The sequence below is a fragment of the Boleophthalmus pectinirostris genome, unplaced genomic scaffold (genome assembly GCF_026225935.1).
Source record: "Boleophthalmus pectinirostris isolate CB_2022bp ecotype Guang Dong unplaced genomic scaffold, ASM2622593v1 HiC_scaffold_16, whole genome shotgun sequence".
Lineage (NCBI taxonomy): Eukaryota > Metazoa > Chordata > Actinopteri > Gobiiformes > Gobiidae > Boleophthalmus > Boleophthalmus pectinirostris.
Window position 1 is genome coordinate 3190614 of NW_026571095.1, and position 26237 is coordinate 3216850.

The 26237-nt window shown below is 39.9% G+C and overlaps 2 protein-coding genes across 2 annotated transcripts in view; one reads left to right on the plus strand and one right to left on the minus strand.

Annotated features, from left to right (window-relative positions):
• The window catches only part of LOC110153386 (brain abundant, membrane attached signal protein 1), an 82236-nt gene extending 79706 nt beyond the window's left edge, over nucleotides 1-2530 (minus strand). The window contains exon 1 of the mRNA XM_020917270.2: nucleotides 2332-2530. The gene's annotated coding sequence lies outside the window, so the exon portion shown is untranslated. The remainder of the gene's footprint in view (nucleotides 1-2331) is intronic.
• Nucleotides 2531-16670: 14140 nt separating this feature from the next.
• The window catches only part of myo10 (myosin X), a 235114-nt gene continuing 225547 nt past the window's right edge, over nucleotides 16671-26237 (plus strand). The window contains 1 exon segment of the mRNA XM_055151493.1: nucleotides 16671-17130. Within this exon segment, the coding sequence (XP_055007468.1) occupies nucleotides 17110-17130 (21 nt within the window). The 5' untranslated portion in view covers nucleotides 16671-17109.

Here is a 26237-nt window from a genome sequence, read left to right on the forward strand (position 1 = left end):
GCCAAAACACTAAAAGGCTAGAATATATGTCCATTCATATAAACGTGTGTCTGTGAGTACGACCTGCAGATGTATAATCTCTGAAAAGTTTAACATGAACCATCTCCAACACGACAGAAACACAGAACAGACTCACCATCAGCAGAACATCCTCTGTCACAGAAAGAACACTCACATTCCACTGAGTCGTGTCCTTTAGTCTGACAGAAGCTGAACCACATCAGCGCACAATAGCGAGCTGTTTTTTGTGGTTTTACGTTTCGTTTCTGTTAAATGTAAACAAATATGCTCAAAGCTGTGTGGATCGGGAAGACTTGTGAACACAGAAATGAGTCAGTCGTCACTCTGAGCCGCCATGCTTGTCTTAAAATTCAGTTTTACGCTAAGTAACAACTGAACCTCGTCGTCGGTCCACGAAAAGACACCTGCCGTCTCACTCGGCTCAAAATCAGCTGCTGCAACTTCAGACTTCCTTGTTTTTACCGTTCATGTAACATCGGGACAACGTAACACCAGCCTATCATGTGACTAGTGTTTCAGGCAGTTTCGTGTTTCCGTGTGGACAGGGAACGCTTTGATTGCGGACACAGAAACGACATGTCTGGACGCAGATCATTTCCGATACAGTGATGCGGTGATCGTTTCAGTGTAAACGGGGTCCGAGTCGTGTCCTTTAGTCCGACAGAAGCTGAACCGCGTCAGAGCACAACAGCGAGCTGTTTTTTTGAGCACTCAGTTTATGCAAATGAGCCATGTGGTTTTAAGTTTTGTTTCTGTAAAATGTAAACAAATATGCTCAAAGTTGTGTGGATAGGGAAGGCGATGCAGACACAGAAATGATGTGTCTGGATGTAGATCGTTTCCAATACGGTGATTCATTTCAGTGTAAACTTAACCTTGGTAACTGGAGCAAATTTAATGTTACGAAATATTCCAAGCAATATCACGATCTCCATGGGAACAAGCAGGTGGTGGACCCTCCATCTCCGGCGTACATAATGCACCTTTAAGTATTTCTTTAAAATACTAAAAATACAAAGCTAAAATGAATTGTACTTTTGCATGTCCAAGATATAAAACAACCACGATGTCACTATTAACCGAGACATCCCACTAACCCAAAGGTCGATGGTTCAATCCCCATTACCAACATCTCTTGAGCAAGGCCTTTCTGGCAACCTTAAGAATGAATGAATGAATGTGAGAGTTTGGAAGCTGACCAAAAGCACCGTATAAAACTGATGCACATGAGTAACAGCAGTAATGGGTGCCATGAAAATAAAATAATTATAATAAAAAATAAATAAAAATAAAATCACCGGGTTTTACATCAGGGAATAAAAAAAACGAGAGCAACTTGTCACCTCACAGCTTTTCATGTACGTTCTGAAGCATTTGTGTGCGATTTAAAACCATTTTGAGTCCGAAAAAACAAAATTAAATAATGAAAGAAGAAGCAAAATAAACAAGTAAACCCACATTTCTCACAAATCAACACAAAAATTTCCATTCTAAATCTAGTCAGCCATCTTTGTACGTGGACTCCAACTCAACCCAGCACCAGTCTCCACATCCTCCATTTTTTCCAGCTCTTAAAAAAAACAAAAACCTGAATCCAAACTGCAGGTATCCACCATATTAGACCCACCACCAAGTCTCCGTTCAAGCCCCAAAATACAGAAGGGAAGTCTCCAAGGAACCTCGTGACGGCTCAGATACGCTCCCACGAACCGCACATACGCGATATAATGATGCGCGTTTTTCCCTGTGATCAATAATGCATGGAGAGGGAGCACGAGCGCGGGATGCTGAGGCCGAACACACCCCTTTTTCAGGCGCGTGCACGTTGAGGACCGTCTACGAGCGAGCGACGTGCACGGGACACATCTACATTTACACCAGGACGATTTTTATTCCAATTTATTTACGACATCATTGGGTAAAACTGAATCTTTACGGTTATTACGCTTAAAATCAGAGTCCACAAGTCTTATTTTTAAATGTTATGATCAGTTTCGACCCAAATGTGCTTTTCTTTTGGGTTAAATTTGCAATAAGCAGCCTATTACATTATTTTATTGTGGAATAACTCGGTTCGTCAGTGTTTAAACAATACACTTATCGAAATAATTCAAAGCAATAAAAGGAACCGTAGAGTTTTATCACGCAATTGGGCGAAATCGAACTACCCACCATAAATCATTTTACAGCATGCTTTGTCTCGCTGTGGGTATCCAATAAGACAAAAGAAGCGCGCATAGCCAATAAACCCACCCAAAAACCGTCTCCAAAAGCTTTTACGCGCATTACGCACGCACGGGCATGTCTTACCGTCTGGCGTGTGGCTCTACGCTGCGTCCTGCACTTTCCCCCCGGCTTCGAGTGGCTTTCCTCCGCGGTTTGTGGTTCCTCCGCTGATGCTGCTGCTGCTGCTGCTGCTGCTGCTGCCTGTACCGCTGATGCCCGCCCGTCTCTCGGTCTCTGCCTGCCTCTGCGCGCGCACCCACGCCGACGCACGCCCGCAAGCTCGCTCCCTGCTCGTGCACGTGGTGGAAGAGTTAGAAAAAAAAAAAAAAGAAAAAAAAAAAGAATCGTGTCAAATCAGGAGTAAGTTGATTTGTAGACGTGACAAGTGTGTGGGCTGTTGGTTTGTGCGCGCGTAAACGTGAGTTTGTGGAAATTGTTGGGTTTCAGAATGACAAAGGGGATATTTTTGCTCGTGTCACGTGATGGTTTAGTACCATAATGTCATTTTTGCGGCTTGCGGTGTTCATGTATCTTGTGTATTTGCTTTGTTTTACACACAGCCATGCCTCTTGTTTCCGCGTGTGGCTTTATTCAGTTTGTGGCCTCGGCGCGCCCTCTGCTGTTCACTGTGAGTAAGTGAACAGGAACACAGAATGTGCCCATAGTGTCATCTCTGTGACAGTGTGAACATGAAAAGTCTTGGACGGTGCAGTTTCTCAGACATATGGATGAAAATTCATTCAGAAAACCAGACCACAACATTCATGATCCATTTACTTTAACTCAAAGATATTTTTTAATTTACTTAAAGAAATGTAGTTAAAGTACAGATACCTAAAATTTAAACCTAAGTAGCTACATTTTATAGTAAATAGTTTTTACTTTTACTTCACTACAGTTGAGAGCAGGTATCTGGACTGAAAAGTAAAAGTATTTTTTATTATAGTTTGAAACCTGCTGAAAAGGCTGAGGGGTTCTTTAACACGCTTGTGGTTTGACCAAATAAATATAAAATATTCTATTGAACAAAATTCAGCACAAATCTGTGTCAAAATCAGTGAATTTGAAGCTTTATTAGACCTGAAAATGTGTGAGAAACACTTCTACTTTTGACATTTTTAAACAGGTACTGTAATACTTTTACTCAAGTAGATTTTTGCATGTGATACTTTTACTTAAGTATTTCTTTGTTCCTGTATCTGTACTGTAGTATCTGTAAGTAGCAAAATTGAGAACTTCATCCAGTTTTGTTTCATTCACACATGTTTGAGTAACACTTTACTATTAGTCCGTCTCCATATTCAAATGCTCTGTTCCACTTGGTGATGTCATGTAGTAGTTTTTATGTTGACGGCTCCTTTTACCTTTAGTTCAGTAGAGATTGGAACGTCCAGGACTAAAATCATCTAAATGATTCTAGTGGAGGTGTACGGAGTTTAAAAACACAGTGGAGCATTTCCTGTATTACCAAATGACATCACAAGGTGGAAGAGTTTCTGTTTGAAAGAAGAACTCAGCCTAAATGTGCAGGTTTGTGTGTTAAACTCCAGGTTGGGGTTCGGGTTGGGAAACATTCATGGGCCTTTGTCTTTATTTAAATTCATAAATTTAGTTTCACACATTTGTTCATTTACCAAACCCAACATAAAACCCTTTGACAGAACAACCCGAGGTTCATCTTTGGTAAAATGACCACACACATTGTTCATTTAAATAAACTTTCTTTGTTGATTGATTTGAGTGACACATTCACAGACTCACCTGCAGCTCCACATGGTCCACACAGAGACGGGGGCGTGGCCCATGTGGCCATTTTTAAATCCTCTGGGGGAGGTTGTGGACTGGACCATGTGGAGGGGACAACTGCTTGAAGTTCTTTTTTGTTTCATGGGTTTTGTGTATTTGGTTTATATATTTCAATGTTTACTTTATCTTAAACACTTTGATTTACAGGGGACTTAAACTGGCTTTAGCTTTAGAGTTTTAAAGTGACCTGTGACCTGTAAAGGACCTGTGGTACTGACCTGGAGGAGGTTCTTCCTGCTGGGAGTAGAAAAGGTAGTCAGGTCAGTCAGTTGGAGGAAGACTTCTGAGAGACTGTGGAGTTGGGTGCATGTTTTTGTTGTGGTGTATTTCATTTAAGTTTCTTATTTTCTGTTTAATTTTGTGAACAGTTTATTTTGTAATGAAGTTATTTTATGTTCCAACTGAAGTCTGTTTTATTTTTTGTCTAGTATGACATTTTTTTGTCTGAAGTTTGCCTGCCAATGGCCAATAATTGGGCCAGTTTCCCAATAATAACAATAACCAAGATCAGACAAGAGCAGGATATGGGACCTTTGAACACTGTGCATGAACTCTCATCATAATCTCCTGCACTGACACTTTTGCACTGTTCATTCATAATATAGAGCTCCAGGAGCTGACGTCATAGCAGCTCGTCACGCACTAGGTGTCACCATTTTGGCAGTAATCGACAGATCGACTGACTCGAGCTGTACGACTCCAGCTCAATAACAGACTGTTCTCCAGACACAGCCGCCATTCATTTCCTAATTATTTTGCCAAAAATGGCCAATACAGAGAATGTAACACACGAAGATCAGAGCAAGAACCAGTGTGCGAATGTGTGGCTCCAGAGTGAGTCTAAATTGGGGGTGTGTACGTCTGTTCAGGACCTGAACGCACAGAGGTCCTGGTGTTCCCCGTGATCATGTACCAACCAGCATTTGTTATTTTAGGCTTTTAATTAACCAAAACCTTTTATGGCAATAGGCAAGAGCCTATTCAACTGATTCAACTTTAAAAATGCCCTGGTTTTAGCCTCGTGTGAGAAATACAGTCGGACTAGATCCAAACCGGAGTCCTGACCCAGCGGGAGCAGCTCCGGTTCTGTCCGGGCTCAGAGGATCTGGGGCGGGGATGTCAGGAGCCTCGGCCTGAGAAGAACTTTCCCCGGGAAGAACCAAATGTGCGGAGGACGGACGCTCAGAACAACATATAACCAACCAAACTGGACTCACACTTCTGTCCGGATGCTGCACCACCTCAGAACCAGCCACGGTTCTTGAGCGCGGAGGACCGGAGCAGCTCGTCCAGACCTGTAGTCCACAGAACATTCTCGCTTTTCCCGCACGGAGCCAGAGCACAGACGATGACACGGAACCACTCGGACTCAGTCCATCAAGCACTGGTCTTGCTCGCCACCGTCTGGAACCAGCTCATGGAGGACGGAGCCTCCGAACCATCTGACCAACGTGCCTGGAGGACCAGACCAAGGACCAGAGCCCAGCCTGGTCCTGAGGGTCTGAGCTGCGGTGAGTGTCTGTGTCTTTACCGCTGTTGACTGCTGCTGTTTCTCGAGCTCAGAGCTTCTGCTCCGGGCTGATGTGGTGAGTTTGTACAAAGTTGTACATGCTGCTGTTTTATGAGTTCATGATGACACTTGAGATGAGGACGGTCCGTGGTCTTAACAGGGAACATGAGTGTTGATAGTTGGAGGTATCGCTGTTCTACCTGGAAACAGAGGCGCATCAATCGGACCAATTGTGGTTGGTTTACCGGTGTATTTCAGATCTGGGACGTCTTCTTCAGCGGAAATATTTTTTAAAAATCACCCTGGGGGCATTATACGGGTCGGTAATGTTTATTCGATTTAATTTTTTGACATAAAGCTCAGTGTCTTGTGAATTAAAGTGAGCTTAACACTCCGGCAGTGGCTCTGTCCATTTTACTGCCAAAATGGCGGCTCGCCCATTGGGGTCTGGAGCTCTATACGTTTGATATTTTGATATCAAAGTATTTTTATTTTCCTTATGCAATGTGTAATTTTTTAAATTGGTGAAGGGTCCATCACCTGCTTGTTTCTATGGAGATGTCATCGCTCTATCCCTGGAATGTTCCAGAGTGTGACATTAAACAGCTCTACTTTACATTTATTCAATCACAGGTGGTTTTACAGCTCAAAAATACGTAGAAAAACAACCTTCTGACTGTGAGCGGGGTCGCCTCTCCACAGATCTGACCTGTTACTTGGTCTGGTTTGGTCTCCATGAAGATAGAAAGGTTTAATGCCATACTGTGGAACATTTCAGACAAAGCAAAAACATCCATGAAGAAAAGCATTTGACAGAGCCTCCACCAGAAAAGTTACACACTGCAGCTTTAATGCATGCCTTTATTTTCATTTGAGCATGTTTAATATTTGTATTTTCTCTGTTTTATTCACCAGAGTGAGTTGGTGGTGTGTGACTCTGTTGGTCTTGTGTGTTTGGAGCCGAGTCTGTGGGGGACGTGCTGTTTCTCTGTTTGGACTCTACATGAGCATTTCCCTCAAGCTGATCTGACTTATCAAACATCAGTGCGCCAAAACACAGGAAGTCCTCGTCTTCCTCTTCCTGTTTGGGGAAAGATGGGAGAATGTGTCCAGTTATCAAACGCCAAGACAAACGAACACCCTGACCCTGTATCGAGCCTCCGTCTGAGCTGCACACAAACACTCCAGGCTCAGTGTTCTGGTTAATGGATCGGCAAATGAAGATGTTTGATTATTGACAATATTTAGAATTTCATTTTGAAATTAGGTATCAAACTTGTAATTACCTCAACTATTTTCAAGTGAAGTTAAAATATAATTACATTTATATTGGTGGTACGAAGGCTGAGGCAAAATTCTAAATGTACTAATTCAGGAGTGTCAAACTCAAATTCAAAATAATCACTATAATCAATCAAAATACTCCAAATAAAAACTGGGACTAAGTCGTGGGCCAAACTAAATATTTATTGAAAAATTTCAACAACATCTACATGTTTTCTCTTCTTTCGAGATCTGTAATGTTAAACCTTTTCTTATTCAAATAAATGTTTAATAATAGTTTTGCTTAAACATTGAATCCAGAACAAGCAGAATATAAAACAATAACAACATTTTAAATCAATAATGTCTCTATAGTCGATCTGTAGCCGGCGGCAGCTCTAATACAGATTTCATATGATCTCATGGACCAAATCTTTTTTTGTGATCAAATTTTTATTCAAGTGTTATTATTTGCAGTTATAAATATTCCAGTTAGCAAAGCATTTTTCTCCCTTTAAATTTTTTTCATTTTAGTAGAAAATCAGCCGAGGGCCAGATTAAAGGTCTTAGAGGGCCAGATCTGGCTCCCAGGCCATATGTTTAACACCCCTGATTTAATCCAAAGAACTAAGACTTAAAAGTGTTAGAACTGTTATTTCTTCTTGTCGTCTGCACTGAAATGGAGCAAAGGATCATGGTCTATGTAGTTCCCTCTGTCTTTTTTTAAAATCTATTGCTGCACCATAACTCTTCATTTAAACAAAGACACTTGTAATTCGATATATTGTGATGGTCCACGATATTATTGTGAGAACTTTGACGATACGATATCACAATATTTCAGTTATTGTTACATCCCTATTAATAAATGGATAATGTTTTTTGTTTTATAGGCGTCTAAGTGTACCTCATCTAAGACTCGCCGTGGCTCTTATATTTGCTCAGTTTCTTGTGACCACAAAAAAAAAAACAGTTTTGTAAAAGTAGCTCATTGGAGGAAAACGGTTTGGAGGCCCCTGGTTTAAAGAGCTGGGTATCATTAAGAAGTTGCTGATACGATACATACATACCGATACGCTGCACTTTCGATTCGATACGATATATTTCAAATGGATTCGATACTGTTCAATAAAAAATTATGTCTAAATCGTGTCTGTGATAGTAAAAGTCTTTGTTAAACCACTTCTTGTGCAAAGTTCATATGAAACACAAACATTTTAATCATCAAAACAGTAAAAAAGTCAAATGTGTCACTTAAACGAGTTTCTGTCCTCAAAACAAACAACAAAACTGTAGCTGTAACAAAACAACTGAGCTAAAATATACCAAAAAATACTCTTGGTGATATATCGATACAGCAGCCCACGATATCGATACTGTATTATCACATTAATTGATAGGATTTATTGATATTTCAATATTTTGCACACCCCTACTCCTATTATTTACCACAAGTTAGAAGCACTTAATAATTTTGAGGAGGCCAAAGTGAAGCTTTACACAACTGCTAACAACAACTACCATGCTAACAGCGCACCAGACTTACTTCCTGGTTCACGGCCAATAAAAATACTTTATAATTATATGCAGACAGCACAGTAGTCTTATTTTGAGAGCTGCTTTAACAATACATATGTCCTGGTTTGAGAGAGGTTCTTACATTGTCACATAAGATCTCGTACAGTCCCTAATATTGTAGTACATAATCGAAATATCGTGATATTGTATCGGCAAAGTTCTCACAATAATATCATGCACCATCACAATATATCGAATTACAACTGTCTTTGCTTAAAGGTTGTATAGAGGATTTTCCAAGGAACGAGAAATCCAGCGACTGTTTGTCCTTTTTCAAATGTTGCGCATGCGTGAAACCACCCCCCTCCCCTACAGCTCCTACGTAGAAACGCCTCCTCCCGCCTCCTCCTTACGCCAGAAACAGGTTTGTTTACAGCCGGTGCTGCACATGACTTGTAAACAACTAACTACAGTGTTGGTTAGGCAAGACGGAGAAGTGAGGAGCGGGGGGAGCGGGTGCGCGGACATTTCGTGCGCGGACGAGAAGTGAGGAGCAGGGAGAAGAGAGCGGAGCAGGGAGCAGGAGAGAGAGGAGAGAGGAGAGAGGGGAGAGGGGTGCGCGGGAGATTCCGTGCCCGGAGAAGTGAGGAGCAGGGAGAAGAGTGGATCGGGCAGCGGGGAGAGGAGCAGGAAAGGGGTGCAGAGAAGGTTGCGCGGAGATTCAGTGCGAATGAACTAGCTACAACACGCAGCAGCAAGCGGACTCTTTCTTTGCCTTGAAAATTACGTTTTCAGACATAGGATATCGCTTTCGTGTCCTGAAAAACGTTTGACTAGCTCTTGGAAATAAAGTACGTTTTCATAATAAGCAGAAGTTTCCTGTCCAGGAGTAATTTGTGGACCAGTGCGTCAGTCTTTAGACCCTGCGTCTGCTTCAGTCGCGCCATCGCTGGAATGAATCTTCAAGAATCACCTTAGTTTGGCTTCGCTGCTTTTCCCCTTGTCTTCTTCTTTCAGCGACCTCAAAAATTGACTTTCTTTTGCGGCGAACTGCTCCTGGATTCTTGTCGCCATTGCAACAAACTTTGTGCGAACTGCGAGGAAGATATAGGTAAAAAAAAGCCGCTAAGAACTGTTGCGTTGGTGGAGTAAACAGCGTCTGTGCGTCTTGCGTCTGTGGACTGCGTGACAGTCGTACGTAAACCACGTACCGGCGGCGCGCAGGCAAGTCAGTTACGCTAGAAACGTAGGGAGTTTGATTGACAGCCTGTCAGCTCACAGATAACGAGGCAGTGTCGTTATCTATTGGCAAATGTTTAGCCACGTCCAGAGTTGATGAATTTTTATTCTCTTTTTTTTTGGTCATCATAATTACAAGGCTACTGCATCTCTATAATGCTATCATTGACAATTTGAAAAAAAAAATAAAAAAATCCTCCATACAACCTTTAAATGAAGAGTTATGGTGCAACAATAGCTAAAAAAAAGACAGAGGGAACTACATAGACCATGATCCTTTGCTCCATTTCAGGGCAGACGACAAGAAGAAATAATGTAGTTCTGTCTGTCTTTTTTAAACAATTGCTGCACCAGAACTCTTCATTTAAACAAAGAGACTTGTAATTCAATATATTGTGATGGTCCACCGCGATATTATTGTGACGATACGATATCACGATATTTCAGTTATTGTTACATCCCTGGTAATAAACCTTGATTATGAGTCTTGATTTGTTGCACAGTGAAGAAATTCCACTGTTGCAACACCCTGAGCCTGTATCAAGCCTCCATCAGAGTCTGAGTTCAGTGTTATGGGTTAATTAATGGTTCGGTAAATTAAGATGTTTGATTATGAACAACATTTAGAAGATCATTTTGATTTGGCATCACACTTGTAATTACAGGAAATATTTTCAATTACGGTTCACACAATAATTCGAGAGTATTTTGAGGTTAAGAATAAAAGATAGTTGTGGCTTTTGTGTGGGTTGAGGATGTGTGACTGTTTGGCAAATCCAGAATAATATCTCTTTGTCTTTTTTAAGTACACAGATAAGAGTCTGGTTCACACGCCGTCCGTCTCGTTTCACGTTTGTTTGTTTTTTTCAGTGACTCATGTGAAACGGAGGAGCTCATTGGTCATCTGGTATCTACAAAGAAAACGACCTTTCTCTCAAGTCAGATGAACGTTTAGTGAGTTCTACAGAAATGCGCAATGTTTTTGAATTTTTGGTGATATTTTTTTCCGTTTCCCCGTGAGCAGTCGTCTTTGTTTTGATACAGACGGACCATGTGCGTCTCTGATTGGCCAATCCAGTGTTTCACAAACTTTTTTTCTGGGGAACCATATTTTAAATATCACAAACCTTCACGACCCAAGACAATAGACATTATACATAAATCACAAAATAAAGGTGGAATTGAGCATTATTGAACATTAATGAGGATATTTTATTGTTGACTGAGTGATTCTCTGAACAATTAGTATCACTTGAAGTTTGAAACATAGAGTGTGTTTCCAGCACATCAGTATCCAGGTCGTGATCGGGTTTGTTGAGTATCACAGTTTCATCATGGTGCATGGAAACACAGTGTCCCGGTTTCAATATCTCAAATAAAGCCAGTGTTGGGGAGTAACAGATTACATGTACCGGAGTTACGTAATCAGAGTACAAATTATGAGTAACTGTATTCAGTTACAGTTACTGTTTCAGTGAGTGGGAATTGGATTACAGTTACTTTGTTGAAATAAATGGATTACACAGAGGGATTTTCCTGTTTTTACATTTTGGGCTAAACCAGGTCTAAACCAGGACTAAACTAAAACTAGGACTAAAACCAGGACTAAAACCAGGACTAAAACCAGGTCTAAAACCAGGTCTAAACCAGGTCTAAAAACCAGGACTAAACCAGGACTAAACCAGGTCTAAACCAGGACTAAAACCAGGTCTAAACTAGGACTAAAACCAGGACTAAAACCAGGTCTAAAACCAGGTCTAAACCAGGTCTAAAACCAGGACTAAACCAGGACTAAACCAGGTCTAAACCAGGACTAAACCAGGTCTAAACTAGGACTAAAACCAGGACTAAAACCAGGTCTAAACCAGGTCTAAAACAGGACTAAAACCAGGACTAAACCAGGTCTAAACCAGGACTAAAACCAGGACTAAACCAGGACTAAACCAGGTCTAAACCAGGACTAAATCCAGGTCTAAACCAGGTCTAAACCAGGATTAAAACCAGGACTAAAACCAGGACTAAAACCAGGTCTAAAACCAGGTCTAAACCAGGACTAAAACCCGGATTAAACCAGGTCTAAACCAGGTCTAAACCAGGACTAAACCAAGACTAAACCAGGTCTAAACCAGGACTAAACCAGGATTAAATGGTTGTGGCTGTGTGTGGGTTTTTTGCCTGGGCGCGCACACATCGCACTCACAGATAGACACGTGTGCCCAAGTGAGTGAGGCTCTCCGCTCTGCACTGGCCGCTCTCCGGGCAGCTCCGGGCTTTAAATCCTCGATCTCGGGAATCGTTGACAACACAGAATGTACGACTCTTCTCTGATTGGCTGGTGCCCGAACTCACACTTCCGGGGTTCTTGTAAACTGTCAGGTGTATTCTGATTTCTGACCTAGTCGCTGGAGAGAAATGAAACTGAGCGGAGGCACTATGTGGCCAGCAGATCTTGACAAGGCCACCCCAAAAAAAATCTCTTGCGACGTACCTGAGGGTTGCGGCCCAGTCTTTGGGAAACACTGGGCTAATCCACCTGTCAATCACGCCAGTCTTAACTCCAGTTTCACCAGAGACAGACTCACATCTTTGTAAAGTGTTGAAGAAGTGTGTATTGTGGATCACGGGCAACATTTATCACATTGTGGGAACTAAAATCTAAATGAAAATCCATCTCCACAGACATGATGTGTACCTGCTGTTCTTATCAGGTCTCCATGACGATAACCCTTTATTATTACATCATTTCAACATCATTTCAAGTTAACATATGTGCAAAAGGAAGTAGAAGTAGAAGTAGAAGTAGAAGCAAGTGGTAGCAGAAAAAGTGTGTGTTTTTGTGTCTAAAACATGAAGTATTCAATAAACATCAATATTACAGACAGTGTTGGGAAGGTGACTTTTAAAATGTAATCCCCTACAGATTACAGATTACACACACCAAAATGTAGTTTGTAACATAATCCATTAAATTACTTAAAGTGAGTAACGTAATCTGAATAGTTTGGATTACTTGATTTGCTGTAGAGAAACAAAGACGAGGAAATCTTCACATAAGATGTTTTATCTGCTAAAAGAAAATAAAAAGCCCAGACTTTACTGAACCAAATTAAAAATATTATTGATAGAAGAGGAGGAGACACAGTCCATGAAGCATGATTTAGTCCTGTTAAAAATCCTGTTTGAGACATAGTTTAAACCTGGTTTTAGTCCTGGTTTTGTCCTGGTTTAGACCTGGTTTAGACCTGGTTTAGATCTGATTTAGACCTGGTTTAGATCTGGTTTAGACCTGGTTTAGACCTGGGTTTAGACCTGGTTTGAACCTGGGTTTAGACCTGGTTTAGACCTGGTTTGGACCTGTTTTTTTAGACCTGGTTTAGTCTTGGTTTAGACCTGGTTTAGATCTGGTTTAGACTTCGGTTTAGACTTGGTTTAGTCCTGGTTTAGTCCTAGTTTAGTCTTAGTTTAGTCCTAGTTTAGACCTGGTTTAGACCTGGTTTAGACCTGGTTTAGACCTGGTTTAGACCTGGTTTAGACCTGGTTTAGACCTGGTTTGGACCAGTTTTTTTAGACCTGGTTTAGTCCTGGTTTAGGGTTTAGTGAGTGGAATTACAAAAAAAAAAAAAAAGGGATATAGCCCAAAATGTGAAAACAGGAAAATACCTCAGTGTAATCCATTTATTTCAACCAAGTAACTGTAATCTAATTACCTCTCACTTAAACAGTAACTGTAACTGAATACAGTTACTCATAATTTGTACTCTGATTACGTAACTCCAGTACATGTAATCTGTTACTCCCCAACACTGATCACAGAGTGGCTTTATCGCTTCTTTGTGACCTCTCTCACCTGTGTGACCTTTGACCTCTCACCTGTCTTTTCCCTGAGCTGCTCTGGACCAGCAGCAGCAGCAGCAGCAGCAGCAGCAGCAGCAGCAGCAGCAGCAGCAGCAGCAGCAGCAGCAGCAGCAGCAGCAGCAGCAGCAGCAGCAGCAGCAGCAGCAGCAGCGTTACACCAGGACATGAGCGTGAGTGAGGGCCGCTCCCAGGGGCTGATGGGAAACACAGCAGCAGTGGCGTCAGGTACGTGTCAGAACCTGCAAAACAAGAACAGTGTCAAAATATGAATCCAGATATGAGTCCGATTTAATCAGATGTGAAGTGCCCAGACTCGTGCGCTTTTCAAATACTCACATGAGTCACTAGTGTATCATAAAACCGTGGAATGTGTCATTGAGAGAAAGTATGTTCGAGGATTGTGTTACCTGCAAAACTATAATTCGGTATTTGATTTATGTTTCGAAAGCAGGGTTCAATTCAAAATGTACTTTCTGAAGACTTCCAGAAGCATTTAAACATTTGCATAAGACTGAAACATGAATCCATTCACTAATACAAGGATCATCTGCATTTCAGAACATGTTTGTATCGTGTCATATCATGTCGTACAAAGGTTAAGTCGCGTTCAGAGGTGTTTCACGAGTGTCACGGACTCATCTTCTAATTCAACATCATATGGTGTTTATTTGACAAGTGACTGTTTTTGGATTGATTTGCCTTTTTATTTGTATTAAGGTTAGATTATATCATGTAATTGTAAAGAAAAGAAAAGGTGAATTTGCAGTTATTCACATATATCATTATTTATATTTGTGTCTTTGCTATAAAAATTATCACTTTTTTAATAGTGCTTTTCCATCTTCAAGACACTCAAAGCTCTTCACAACAAGGAACTGCTCACACATTCACACACACATTCACACACACATTCATTCACTTGTGCAGGAATGTCCAAACTTTTTTCATCAAGAGCCACATATCTAAACACAGATGAAGCAGAGGACTGATCGAGTGCCGTAGTGAATAATTCAAATATGTGCATGTTTAACACGTTAGAATGAGCCATCAGTTTATATTCAAGCTAAGATCCTTAAAACCACATACTAAATATTAAACATGAGCTTTATCAAGGCAGATTTTCAAAAAACTTGCAGTAAAAAAAAAAAATTTAATTGATGCAAGGTAATTTGGGCCAATTCACCTGGAAGCCTGAGGGCCAAGAAAAATTTGTCTGAGGGCCGCATTTGGCCCCCGCGCCATAGTTTGGACATGCCTGCCCTAGTGTACGCAGACTGGGGTGAGGTGGGTTAAGTGTCTTGCCCAAGGACACAATGACAGGATTAATCTGTGGGTCAGAGTGCTCAACCCATGATGATTATGTCGAGAGTGGGATTCTAACCGTCAACCGTCAGATCAGTGGACGAACGTTCTGCCAACTGAGCTTCTGCCGCCTCATGATTCAGTTCACTCTTGATTCAGTTGTGATGAATCTTGCAGCAACTGTTAAAGAAACAGAAACACAGAAATAAACTTTGCTGTAGTTTGGTGGTCAAAACAAAACGGCAGCCACACATCCATCATTCTGCCACCAGGGCAGCTGTGACTCTGACCAGCGGCAGTAATGTAATCTATTACAAAATATGGGCAACTGATTCCCTTTACAGGTGCACTATGGGTAAGTTTTGAGGTGAAGGGTCAGCACCTGCTTGTCTCCAGGGAGATGTCACAGCTATGGCTGAAATAGTCCACAATACGGCATTAAAAGTATCTATCTCCAAGGAGGATGGATGGATGGATAGTGCTCTTATTTAATTAATGAATTCATTTTTTCACAAAATATTGTGTGGATTAGTATATTGTACTTTAAATGTATTGATTCTACTGATTTGACTGATTTTCTGCATTCACTAATAGAACTAATGAATGTTGGTGTGGTCTTGTATTTTCTCCTACATGCCCACTGTTGTGATAGATTTAAGTTGTTTTTTAACAGTTATTTACTTCTGATTGCTTCTTTCTATTCTCCGGCTGTTCTTGAACTTTGCACTGCAACACTGGAATTTCCCTGCTGTGGGTCAAATAAAGGGTCTTTTTCTTTTTAAATGTCTTGACAAGATCTTAGTGTGAATCATGACTGTCAGAACCGAAAGAATTCAGATTTAAAAAGTGCCTAACAATAGTTATTTTGTCATTTGTCTGCACTGAAATGGAACAATCATGTTCTGTGTAGTTCCCTCTGGTTTACTGTATTGTACTGTATATTACTGTAGTACTTTTGAGGACACCATGTCACAGTATTTTAGTTACATCCAAAGTAACAAACAGAAGTGAGACGGAGATGTTCCAGTTTGTTCCTGTAAAATTAATCACTGCATTTATTGACTGAAAAGAGAAAATTATTTTCAAAAAACATATATTTTTTTAGGGGAAGCATCAAGTCTTCTCAAGTCACAGGACTCAAGTCTGAGTCAAGTCCCAAGTCACTGCCCTTCAAGTCCAAGTCGAGTCCCAAGTCTTTGTCTATTTTATCAAGTCAAGTCTCAAGTCCTAAAAATAGTGACTCAAGTCTGACTCGAGTCCAAGTCACGACTTGCAAGTCCCCTCCTCTGTTTACCCTTTTCTGTTGGGTGATAAGTTAATGTCCTAAAGCAGACATGTCAAACTCAGGCCCAGGGGCCAGTTTTGGCCCGCAATATAATTATATTATATTTGGCCCATAAGATCATATCCGATGTCTATATGAGAGCTACCTGCCGGCTACAGATAGACTATAGACTATACATTATTTATTTAAAATGTTGTTATTATTTTATATTCTGCTTGTTCTGGATTCAATGTTTAAGCAAAACTATTATTAAACTTTTATTTGAATAAGAAAAGGTTTAACATTACTTATTTTGAAAGAAGAGAAAACATGTAGATGTTGTTGAAAATTTTCAATAAATATTTAGTTTGTCCCACAACTTAGTCCCAGTTTTTAATTTTGGCCTCGGTGAATTTGAGTTTGACCCCACTGGCCCAAAAAGACAAATTAAACAAACAAACTAAACAAACCCTTCAAACTCTTTCTGTCTTTTCCCCCGTGACGCGCTCTGACAGCAGGAGGAGCGCGTGAGACTTCTCCACAACTGGTACCGCTTAAGTGGGCGGGGCCTGTTGATTAGAGGGGCGGGGCTTGACTTTACGCTGTGTGCGGGGTTTTTGGCCTGGGCGCGCGCACGTCGCACACACAGATAGACACGTGTGCGCGCGTCGCTCTGAGTGACTGGGCCAAAGTGAGTGAGACTCTCCGCTCCGCACCGGCCGCTCTCCGGGCTGCACACGGGCACGTTTCTCCCCCAAAACAACTCCAAAAGTGTCCGAAAACAAAACCCAAGTCCAGCTGAGCGCGCGACGGGAGCTCGAGGAGGACACGGCGAGGACGCGACGCGCTTTTTGGATGCATCTTGGAGAATCTTTCATTGGATTTGGAACTTTTTTTTTTCAGTGCAGTAGCGCAAACTCCGATGAAACAAAAGGCATATCAGCGCTTACTGTAGCTGCATTGAGCGCTGGCCGTGCGTCAACTGTACGTGCACGCTCTTTACCGTGGATCAGGACCGGACTGTCGTGTTTTTTGTGGACTGACGCCAAACACATGAGCGGCTCTGAGCGGACTCTGGATCCTCTGGGATTACAATAACGAGGCGATGGATAATTTCTTCACGGAGGTGAGTCGCTGCTCCAGTCACAGTAAACCGCGCGGGGCTGTGCTCGTGCTGGACGCGCTGAGAGATGTTCATTGAAACTTTTAAAGGTCCCGTAATTCACACAAAAACTGACACTGTGAGCTTTAAATCACCCCAGTTTAGGTCTTGGTTTAGTCCTCGTTTAGTCCTGGTTTGGTGCTGATTTAGTCCTGGTTTACTGCTGGCTTGGTCCCAGTTTTGGTCTTGGTTTAGTCCTGGTTTGGTCCCAATTTAAGTCTTGGTTTAGTCCTAGGTTTATCTTGGTTTATTGCTGGTTTAATTCTCCTGTTAGTCCTGGTTTAGTCCTCCAAATAGTCCTGGTCTAGTCCTGGTTTAGTCCTCCAAATAGTCCTGGTTTAGTTCTGGATTAGTCCTCCAGTTAGTCCTGGTTTAGTTCTGGTTTAGTCCTCCAAATAGTCCTGGTTTAGTCCTCCAGTTAGTCCTGGTTTAGTTCTGGATTAGTCCTCCAGTTAGTCCTGGTTTAGTTCTGGTTTAGTCCTCCAGTTAGTCCTGGTTTAGTTCTGGATTAGTCCTCCAGTTAGTCCTGGTTTAGTTCTGGATTAGTCCTCCAGTTAGTCCTGGTTTAGTTCTGGATTAGTCCTCCAGTTAGTCCTGGTTTAGTCCTCCAAATAGTCCTGGTTTAGTTCTGGTTTATTGCTGGTTTACTGCTGGCTTGGTCCCAGTTTAGGTCTTTGTTTGGTCCTGGTTTAGTCCTGGTTTAGTCCTCCAAATAGTCCTGGTTTAATCCTGGTTTATTTCTCCAAATAGTCCTGGTTTAGTCCTGGTTTAGTCCTCCAGTTAGTCCTGGTTTAGTTCTGGTTTAGTCCTCCAAATAGTCCTGGTTTAGTTCTGGTTAATTGCTGGTTTACTGCTGGCTTGGTCCCAGTTTAGGTCTTTGTTTGGTCCTGGTTTGGTCCTGGTTTAGTCCTGGTTTATTTCTCCAAATAGTCCTGGTTTATTTCTCCAAATAGTCCTGGTTTAGTCCTGGTTTAGTCCTCCTGGAACTTGTGGAATGGTCAAAGATAAAGTGAAGTTGGGTGCACTTCTTGTGAGCTAGAATGTTGTTACCTCCTCAAACACAGACCTGGAGTTGTGTTTTGTTTTTGTTTGGAGTAAACTCAGAACGCTCTGCTCCACCTTGTGATGTCATGAAGCGGTAGTTTTCAAGTTACTGTCAGCTTGAACCTTTTGATCAGTAGAGATTCCTAATTCCAGGTCTGAAATGATCCAAATGATTCTCATGAAGGTATGTGGAGTTTAAAAACACACTGGAGCACTTCCTGTGTCACCACATGACATCACAAGGTGGAACTTTAAGAGAAGAAATCAGCCTTAAACTGCAGGATTTGTGTGTTAAACATAAATGAAACAAAACACAACTCCAGGTCTGTTTGTGATGATGAACGACTTAATAACCAGTGTTGGGAAGGTGACTTTTAAAATGTAATCCCGTACAGATTACAGATTACATACCCCAAAATGTAGTTTGTAACGTAATCCATTTTGCTGTAGTGAAGCAAAGACGAGGAAATCTTCACATAAGAAGTTTTATCTGCTAAAAGAAAATAAAAAGCCCAGACTTTACTGAACCAAATAAAAAATATTATTGATAGAAGACGAGGAGACGCGTCCACGCAGCATGATTTAGTCCTGTTAAATCCTGTTTTAGACCTGTTTCAGTCCTGGTTTAGACCTGGTTTAGACCTGAGTTAGACCTGAGTTAGACCTGGTTTAAACCTGGTTTAGACCTGGTTTTAGTCCTGGTTTAGTCCTGGTTTTAGTCCTGGTTTTAGTCCTGGTGTTAGACCTGGTGTTAGACCTGGTGTTAGACCTGGTGTTAGACCTGGTTTAGACCTGAGTTAGACCTGGTTTAGACCTGGTTTAGACCTGGTTTTAGTCCTGGTTTTAGACCTGGTGTTAGACCTGGTTTAGATCTAGTTTAGACCTGGTTTAGACCTGGTTTAGACCTGGTTTAGACCTGGTTTAGTCCTGGTTTTAGACCTGGTGTTAGACCTGGTTTAGACCTGAGTTAGACCTGAGTTAGACCTGAGTTAGACCTGAGTTAGACCTGGTTTAGACCTGGTTTTAGTCCTGGTTTTAGACCTGGTGTTAGACCTGGTTTAGACCTGGTTTAGTTCTGGTTTAGATCTAGTTGAGACCTGGTTTAGTTTTCGGCAATGAGTGGAATTAAAGAAAAAAATGTAATCCATTTATTTCAACAAAGTAACTGTAATTCAATTACCACTCACTGAAACAGTAACTGTAACTGAATACAGTTACTCATAATTTGTACTCTGATTACATAACTCCAGTACATGTAATCTGTTACTCCCCAACACTGGTTAATAACAGATCAGAGAAAAGTGTTTTAATGAAGTTGTCTTCAGTTTTGTCATCCAGTCTGTTTATTATTAGGCTCAGATCAGGAGGCGGGTGGATGCGAGCGTCAGCAAATAGTCACTTGGGTTTGGTTAGTTCAGTATAATTGGGGGATTATTTATTTTGAACTGTAGGCAATTCGTTTGACTGCTGCTACGTCACGAGAATCTCTTTAAACTTTCAACTACTGCACTTCAACATCACATTATTGTTCGAAAAATATGTAGGAAATCAAATCTGGGAACGTGACCTTGTTGCACGTGAGTTATATTCCGAACATTTTAGTCTGAATGAACTCTCGCAGACGACCAACTGCTCTTTAAAAAAATATTTGACAAGGGCTCATTTAATTTTAACATATTTATTTTGCTTTTTGTAAAATAAAAAGTAGCCCCCCCAAAACATCCCTTACATACACAAAAATGCAATAAATAATACATACAAAATGAATAAATATATGCATCAAATAAATAAAATAATAAATAATAAAAATAAATAAATAAAATAATAAATAATAAAAATAATAAATAAATATAATAAAATAATAAATAATAAAATAATAAAATAAATAATAAAATAAAAATAAAATAATAAAATAAAATAAATAAATAATAAAAATTAAATAAAAATCCAAGTAAGAATACCTATAGTAATAAATTAAAGAAAAAAATTACGTATTTAATATTTATTTTAAAAATCTGGGTTTCGTATTGTGACCCTTTCCTCCAATCAGCTCTCTATACACTAACTATTCATACAAAAAATAAACATATTTTTGTATTATGATCGATATAAACTACGTAAAACTTCTGTCCATGTTTGTTCTATCACTGCTCTGTCTAGAATGTTCCACAGTGTGACATTAAACAGTTCTACTTTACATTTATTCAATTACAGGTGATTTTATAGCTCAAAAATACCCAGAAAAAAAGGGATTTTTGCTCTAAGCAGTGTCGCCTCTCCACAGATCTGACCTGTAACTTGCTCTGGTTTGGTCTCCGTGAAGATAGAAAGATTTAATACCACACTGTGAAACATTCCAGACAAAGCAATAATATCTCCATGGAGAAAAGCATTTGACGGAGCCTCCACCAGAAAAGTTACACATTGTATCTTTAATATGGCAAAATGCCTTGATTAAAATTTATGATATTAACACATTTGATCAAATATAGCACTTTTTTGCAGATTAGATTAATAGGGGTGTAACGATATCCGAGTCTAACGATACGATATCATCACGGTATGAACCTCACGATACGATATATATTACGATATTTTCCTTTTAAAATGCCTTGACAAGACTTAATCCAAAGAACTAAGACTTAAAAGTGTTAGAACTGTTATTTCTTCTTGTAGTCTGCACTGAAATGGAGCAAAGGATCATGGTCAATGTAGTTGGGTCCGGGTCAAGTGGTAACGGAGGGAAACAGGGGCAGATTTTTGACATTCAAATGTCTCTTATTCAGAAACTAGAGGAAACTATTGAAATAAGTAAAGTATCAGAATGTAGGAAAGAGTTACACTCCAACAGGGTCAAGTTAAACCTGTGATATTCTTTCAAGTTCAAGACAAAAAATGTAAAAACTCATGTCGGTAACGAAGGGAATGAAATATGCAGCACTTTTTGGGCAATAAATCCAAACAGTGATAACTCTTGGTTCTCACTTCCATATCCTTAACAAACTGGTTTGAATATTTGCTTCATATAGTTTTCTACCATATGGTACAAGATTAGGTTGAAAAACCTCTTACTTTTTGAGTCATGAGATTTTTTATTAAGAAAGTTCATGGTAACGGAGGGAAAAGGAACGGAGGGAAAATTGTACAAACAAGTAGAAGGTGCAGGATTTTACATCATTTGTCAAGTTTTTTCTTCCAAATACTTTAATATTACTTCAAAATGAAAGGAAACTATTTCTATAAAATATGTCAGTCCTTCCAAGCAAATTTTTATCATTTTAAATACATTTGTTTGAAAAATCCTGTCCCTTCATCAACAGTTCAAAGATGGAATAACACAAGATATGATGAAATACATCCATTTATTTACATGATTTGCAGGTTTTTGAAATTTGGGAAATAATTTTTGTTCCATGTTTCATACATGGTCTGTTTAAAACATATGGAACTTTAGAACCAAAAATGGTACAGAAAAAAGGTCAACAGTTTCATAAACTAGAGTACATATGTATCTGTTCAATACATTTTTATATCAGATGCATTAACTTGATTTTTTGGCCTTGTTGTTTACTTCTGCTTGACCGGGCCCAGTTCTCTCTGTCTTTTTGTGTCTATTGCTGCACCATAACTCTTCATTTAAACAAAGAGACTTGTAATTCAATATATTGTGATGGTCCAGAACTTTGACGATACAATATTATTCCTATTTGATGATCAAAATACAAACAAACTCTTCATTGTTTATTTTTTTTTAGTCATTGCCTCCTTTTTTAGAACATCTATCTTGTTAAATCGGTGCTGTATATCTCCTCACCTGACACTTGGCATTGTAAGCAGCTTTAATAGCGCCAGAAGAACCAAAAAAAAAAGAGGTGGTCCCCGTGGATTTGAGGTATTTCCGCAGCTCTCCTCTGCTCCACTGAAGAAAACTCAGCCCTGTGGTGTTGTAATGTAAAACTATTCTTAGCCCGGCCCGGAGTCTGGACCCCGTCAGCTCGGGAACTTGTTGAACGGTCAAAGATAAAGTGGAGTTCGGAGCACTTCCGGTTCTCACTGATTTATAATGTGTAAGAAGATAGACTGCAGTCACACGCTTGGTCCTGATTTAGGCCTGGTTTGGTCCTGGTTTGGTCCTGGTTTGGTGCTGGTTTGGTCCTGGTTTGGTGCTGGTTTGGTCCTGGTTTGGTGCTGGTTTGGTGCTGGTTTGGTCCCAGTTTAGATCTTGATTTAGTCCTGTTTTGGCCCTGTTGTGGTCCTGGTTTAGTCCTGGTTTGGTCCTGGTTTAGTCCTGGTTTGGTCCTGGTTTAGTCTTGGTTTAGTCCTGGTTTAGTCCTGGTTTGGTCCTCATGTTAGTCCTGGTTTAGTCTTTCTGTTGGTCCTGGTTTAGTCCTGGTTTGGTCCTGGTTTAGTCCTGGTTTAATCCTGGTTTGGTCCTGGTTTAGTTCTGGTTATTCCTCCAAATAGTCCTGGTTTAGTCCTTCAAATAGTCCTGGTGTAGTCCTTCAAATAGTCCTTTTTTAGTCCTTCAAATAGTCCTGGTTTAGTCCTTCAAATACTTCTGGTTTAGTCCTCCAAATAGTCCTGGTTTATTCCTGGTTTATTCCTGGTTTAGTCCTGGTTTAGTCCTGGTTTAGTTTAGTCCTGGTTTAGTCCTGGTTTAGTCCTGGTTTATTGCTCCTGGAACTTGTTGAACGGTCAGAGATAAAGTGGAGTTCGGCGTACTTCCGGTTCTCACTGGTTTATAATGTGTAAGAAGATAAACCGCGGTCACACGCTTGGTCCTGGTTTAGTCCTGGTTTAGTCCTGGTTTAGGTCTTGTTTTGAATGGTTATACATTTAGAATTCACCATATATAAGCAAACAGATTTATGTCTGAGTTATTTCTGACTTTGGGTAAACACAAGAACTTCAGTTAAAGACACAGTGTGTAACTTTCCAGAGTTAACATGTCACCTGCACCTCCACGGAAACAGAAAGTTGTAACACTCTCGTTAGAGACAGTTTATGACCAGTGTTGGGAGTGTTACTTTTAAAATGTATTCCCCTACAGATTACAGATTACATCCCCCAAAATGTAGTTTTATTAAATTAAATTACTTTAGGTGAGTAACGTAATCTGAATACTTTGGATTACTTGATATTGTCATGTTTTTTAAAACTACATGAACGTAGCAAATACATCCTGAAAATTCATGTTTGTTCTTTTCAAATTGTCTGTTGAGCTCAAGTCTCCATGAACAGGAAGTTGTTTACTGTAGAGAAGCAAAGACCAGGAAATCTTAACATGAGATAAATCTGCTAAAAGAAAATAAAAAGCCCAAACTTTACTGAACCGTATCAAAATATTATTGATAGAGAAATTATTTTATATGAGATCACTGCTGCCTTAAATTATGCCACCTACTGTTAGTGTCATATTGTTTAGACCTGGTTTAGTCCTGGTTTAGACCTGGTTTAGACCTGGTTTAGACCTGGTTTAGACCTGGTTTTAGACCTGGTTTAGACCTGGTTTAGTCCTGGTTTTAGACCTGGTTTAGACCTGGTTTAGACCTGGTTTAGACCTGGTTTTAGACCTGGTTTTAGTTGGTTTTAGACCTAGTTTTTCCTGGTTTAGTCCTGGTTTAGACCTAGTTTTAGACCTGGTTTTAGACCTGGTTTAGACCTGGTTTAGACCTGGTTTAGACCTGGTTTTAGACCTGGTTTTTAGACCTGGTTTTAGACCTGGTTTAGACCTGGTTTTAGACCTGGTTAGTCCTGGTTTAGTCCTGGTTTAGACCTAGTTTTAGACCTTTAGTTTAGTTTTTAGACCTGGTTTTAGACCTGGTTTAGACCTGATTTAGACCTGGTTTAGACCTGATTTAGACCTGGTTTAGTCCTGGTTTTTAGACCTGGTTTTAGACCTGATTTAGACCTGATTTAGACCTGGTTTAGTCCTGGTTTTAGACCTGGTTTAGTCCTGGTTTAGTGTCCGACAATGAGTGGAATAAAAAAAAAAAAAAAAAAAGTGGAAACAGGAAAATACCTCTGTAATCCATTTATTTCAACAAAGTAACTGTAATCCAATTACCACTCACTTAAACAGTAACTGTAACTGAATACAGTTACTCATAATTTGTACTCTGATTACATAACTCTGGTACATGTAATCTGTTACTCCCCAACACTGTTGATGACATACTGTGGGATGAAGGAGACCAAATATGAGTGAGGTTTGTGGAGAGGCAAGCCCGCTCACACTCACTGTAAAGACACTTCCTGCACTACGAAAACAACAAAAATGAAAAAATACATGCTTTTAGTTGAGTCTGTTTTATACCAAAGAATTCCAGGCTGTGGCTTTAAACTGTTATTATCTACAGTGCAGAGTTTTGTGTTTGCAGACTTAAAAGCCTCTTAAAGGTCAAGTTCTGTTGTAATTTATACCTCATGATACTGGGCTGTTTTTATTATTACTTTTCCAATCAGATGTAAATAATCACTACTATGTTTTGTGCTATTGCTTTGCGTGAAGTTTCCATATTGAAGTGAAACTGCTGAAATTGAAACATTATGATTCTTTGATGAGATGTCTACTGTACTACAAGTGCCAGACCCAAATACTCCAAAAAAAACCCATCACTAAACAGCATAAAAAGTGATTGGAAAACTAAGAGAGCCAAGTACAAACGTGATTTGGAGTGAAAATAAAAAACACGTGCACAATTAGACTTTGAGAGAGTTTTCAAAATGCAAACTTTTCCCCAAATTGTCCAAAATTTGGTTAGTGAAGCTTAAAGTTAAACCAGACGTGACCAAAGTACAGCCCCCGGGCCACTTTTGGGTCAAATGGGGTTAAGAAGCTGATCTCTGGTTAAATTTGTTTGTCTGACAGATCCTATTTGACTATCTTGACAATTTATTAGGAGTGTAACGATATCCAAGTCTCACGATACGATATTATCACGGTATGAACCTCACGGCACAATATTTATTGCGATATCGTGGGAAAGCGCATGATATGTTGGGGAGACTCATGATTAGGGTACAATATTTATTTTGTGAAGCTAACAAAACTGTGAATATGCTTCTTTTTCCTCTTAAAATGCCTCGACAAGACTTAATCCAAAGAATTGAGACTTAAAAGTGTTAGAACTGTTATTTCTTCTTGTAGTCTGCACTGAAATGGTGCAAAGGATCATGGTCTATGTAGTTCCCTCTGTCTTTTTTGTTGTCTATTGCTGCACCATAACTTAATTTAAACAAAGAGACTTGTAATTCGATATATTGTGATGGTCCAGAACTTTGACGATACGATATTATCCCTATTAGATGATCAAAATACAAACAAACTCTCCATTGTTTATTTTTATTCTGCACTCAGCTCCACTTTTCTCATGTTGGACATTTTTCTGATGAGAGGTGTCACGGTCAACAGTCAAAACGATCGTCCTTTAAGAGCGTTTGGAAAGAGACAAGTCTTCATTTGTGCTGCTCTGGTGGGAGGGGCCACGTACAGAGACGCTGGAGACGCTGCTGTGATAAACACCACAGAAAATTAACAATATTTTAATAGAAAATATAAATAAAATATTTCAGTAGAAAATCAGATGAGGGACAGATTAAAGGTCTTGGGGGGCCGGATCTGGCCCCTGGACCGTATGTTTGACACCTGTGATTTAATCCAAAGAACTAAGTCTTAAAAGTGTTAGAACTGTTATTTCTTCTTGTCGTCTGCACTGAAATGGAGCAAAGGATCATGGTCTATGTAGTTCTCTGTCTTTTTTTTAACTACTGCTGCACAATAACTCTTCATTTAAACAAAGAGACTTGTGATTCAATATATTGTGATGTTCCAAGATATTATTGTGAGAACTTTGACGATACGATATCGATACGATAATTAGTCATTATCTGGAAAACTATTAACATTTGACTATACAACTGCATTAAATTATAAATAGATAATCATTTTTCAGAGATTTTGAGACACTCCCGTTGCTCCAGTTCGATCCTTCGCGGAGTTATGACCAAAAACACAGATTTGACCT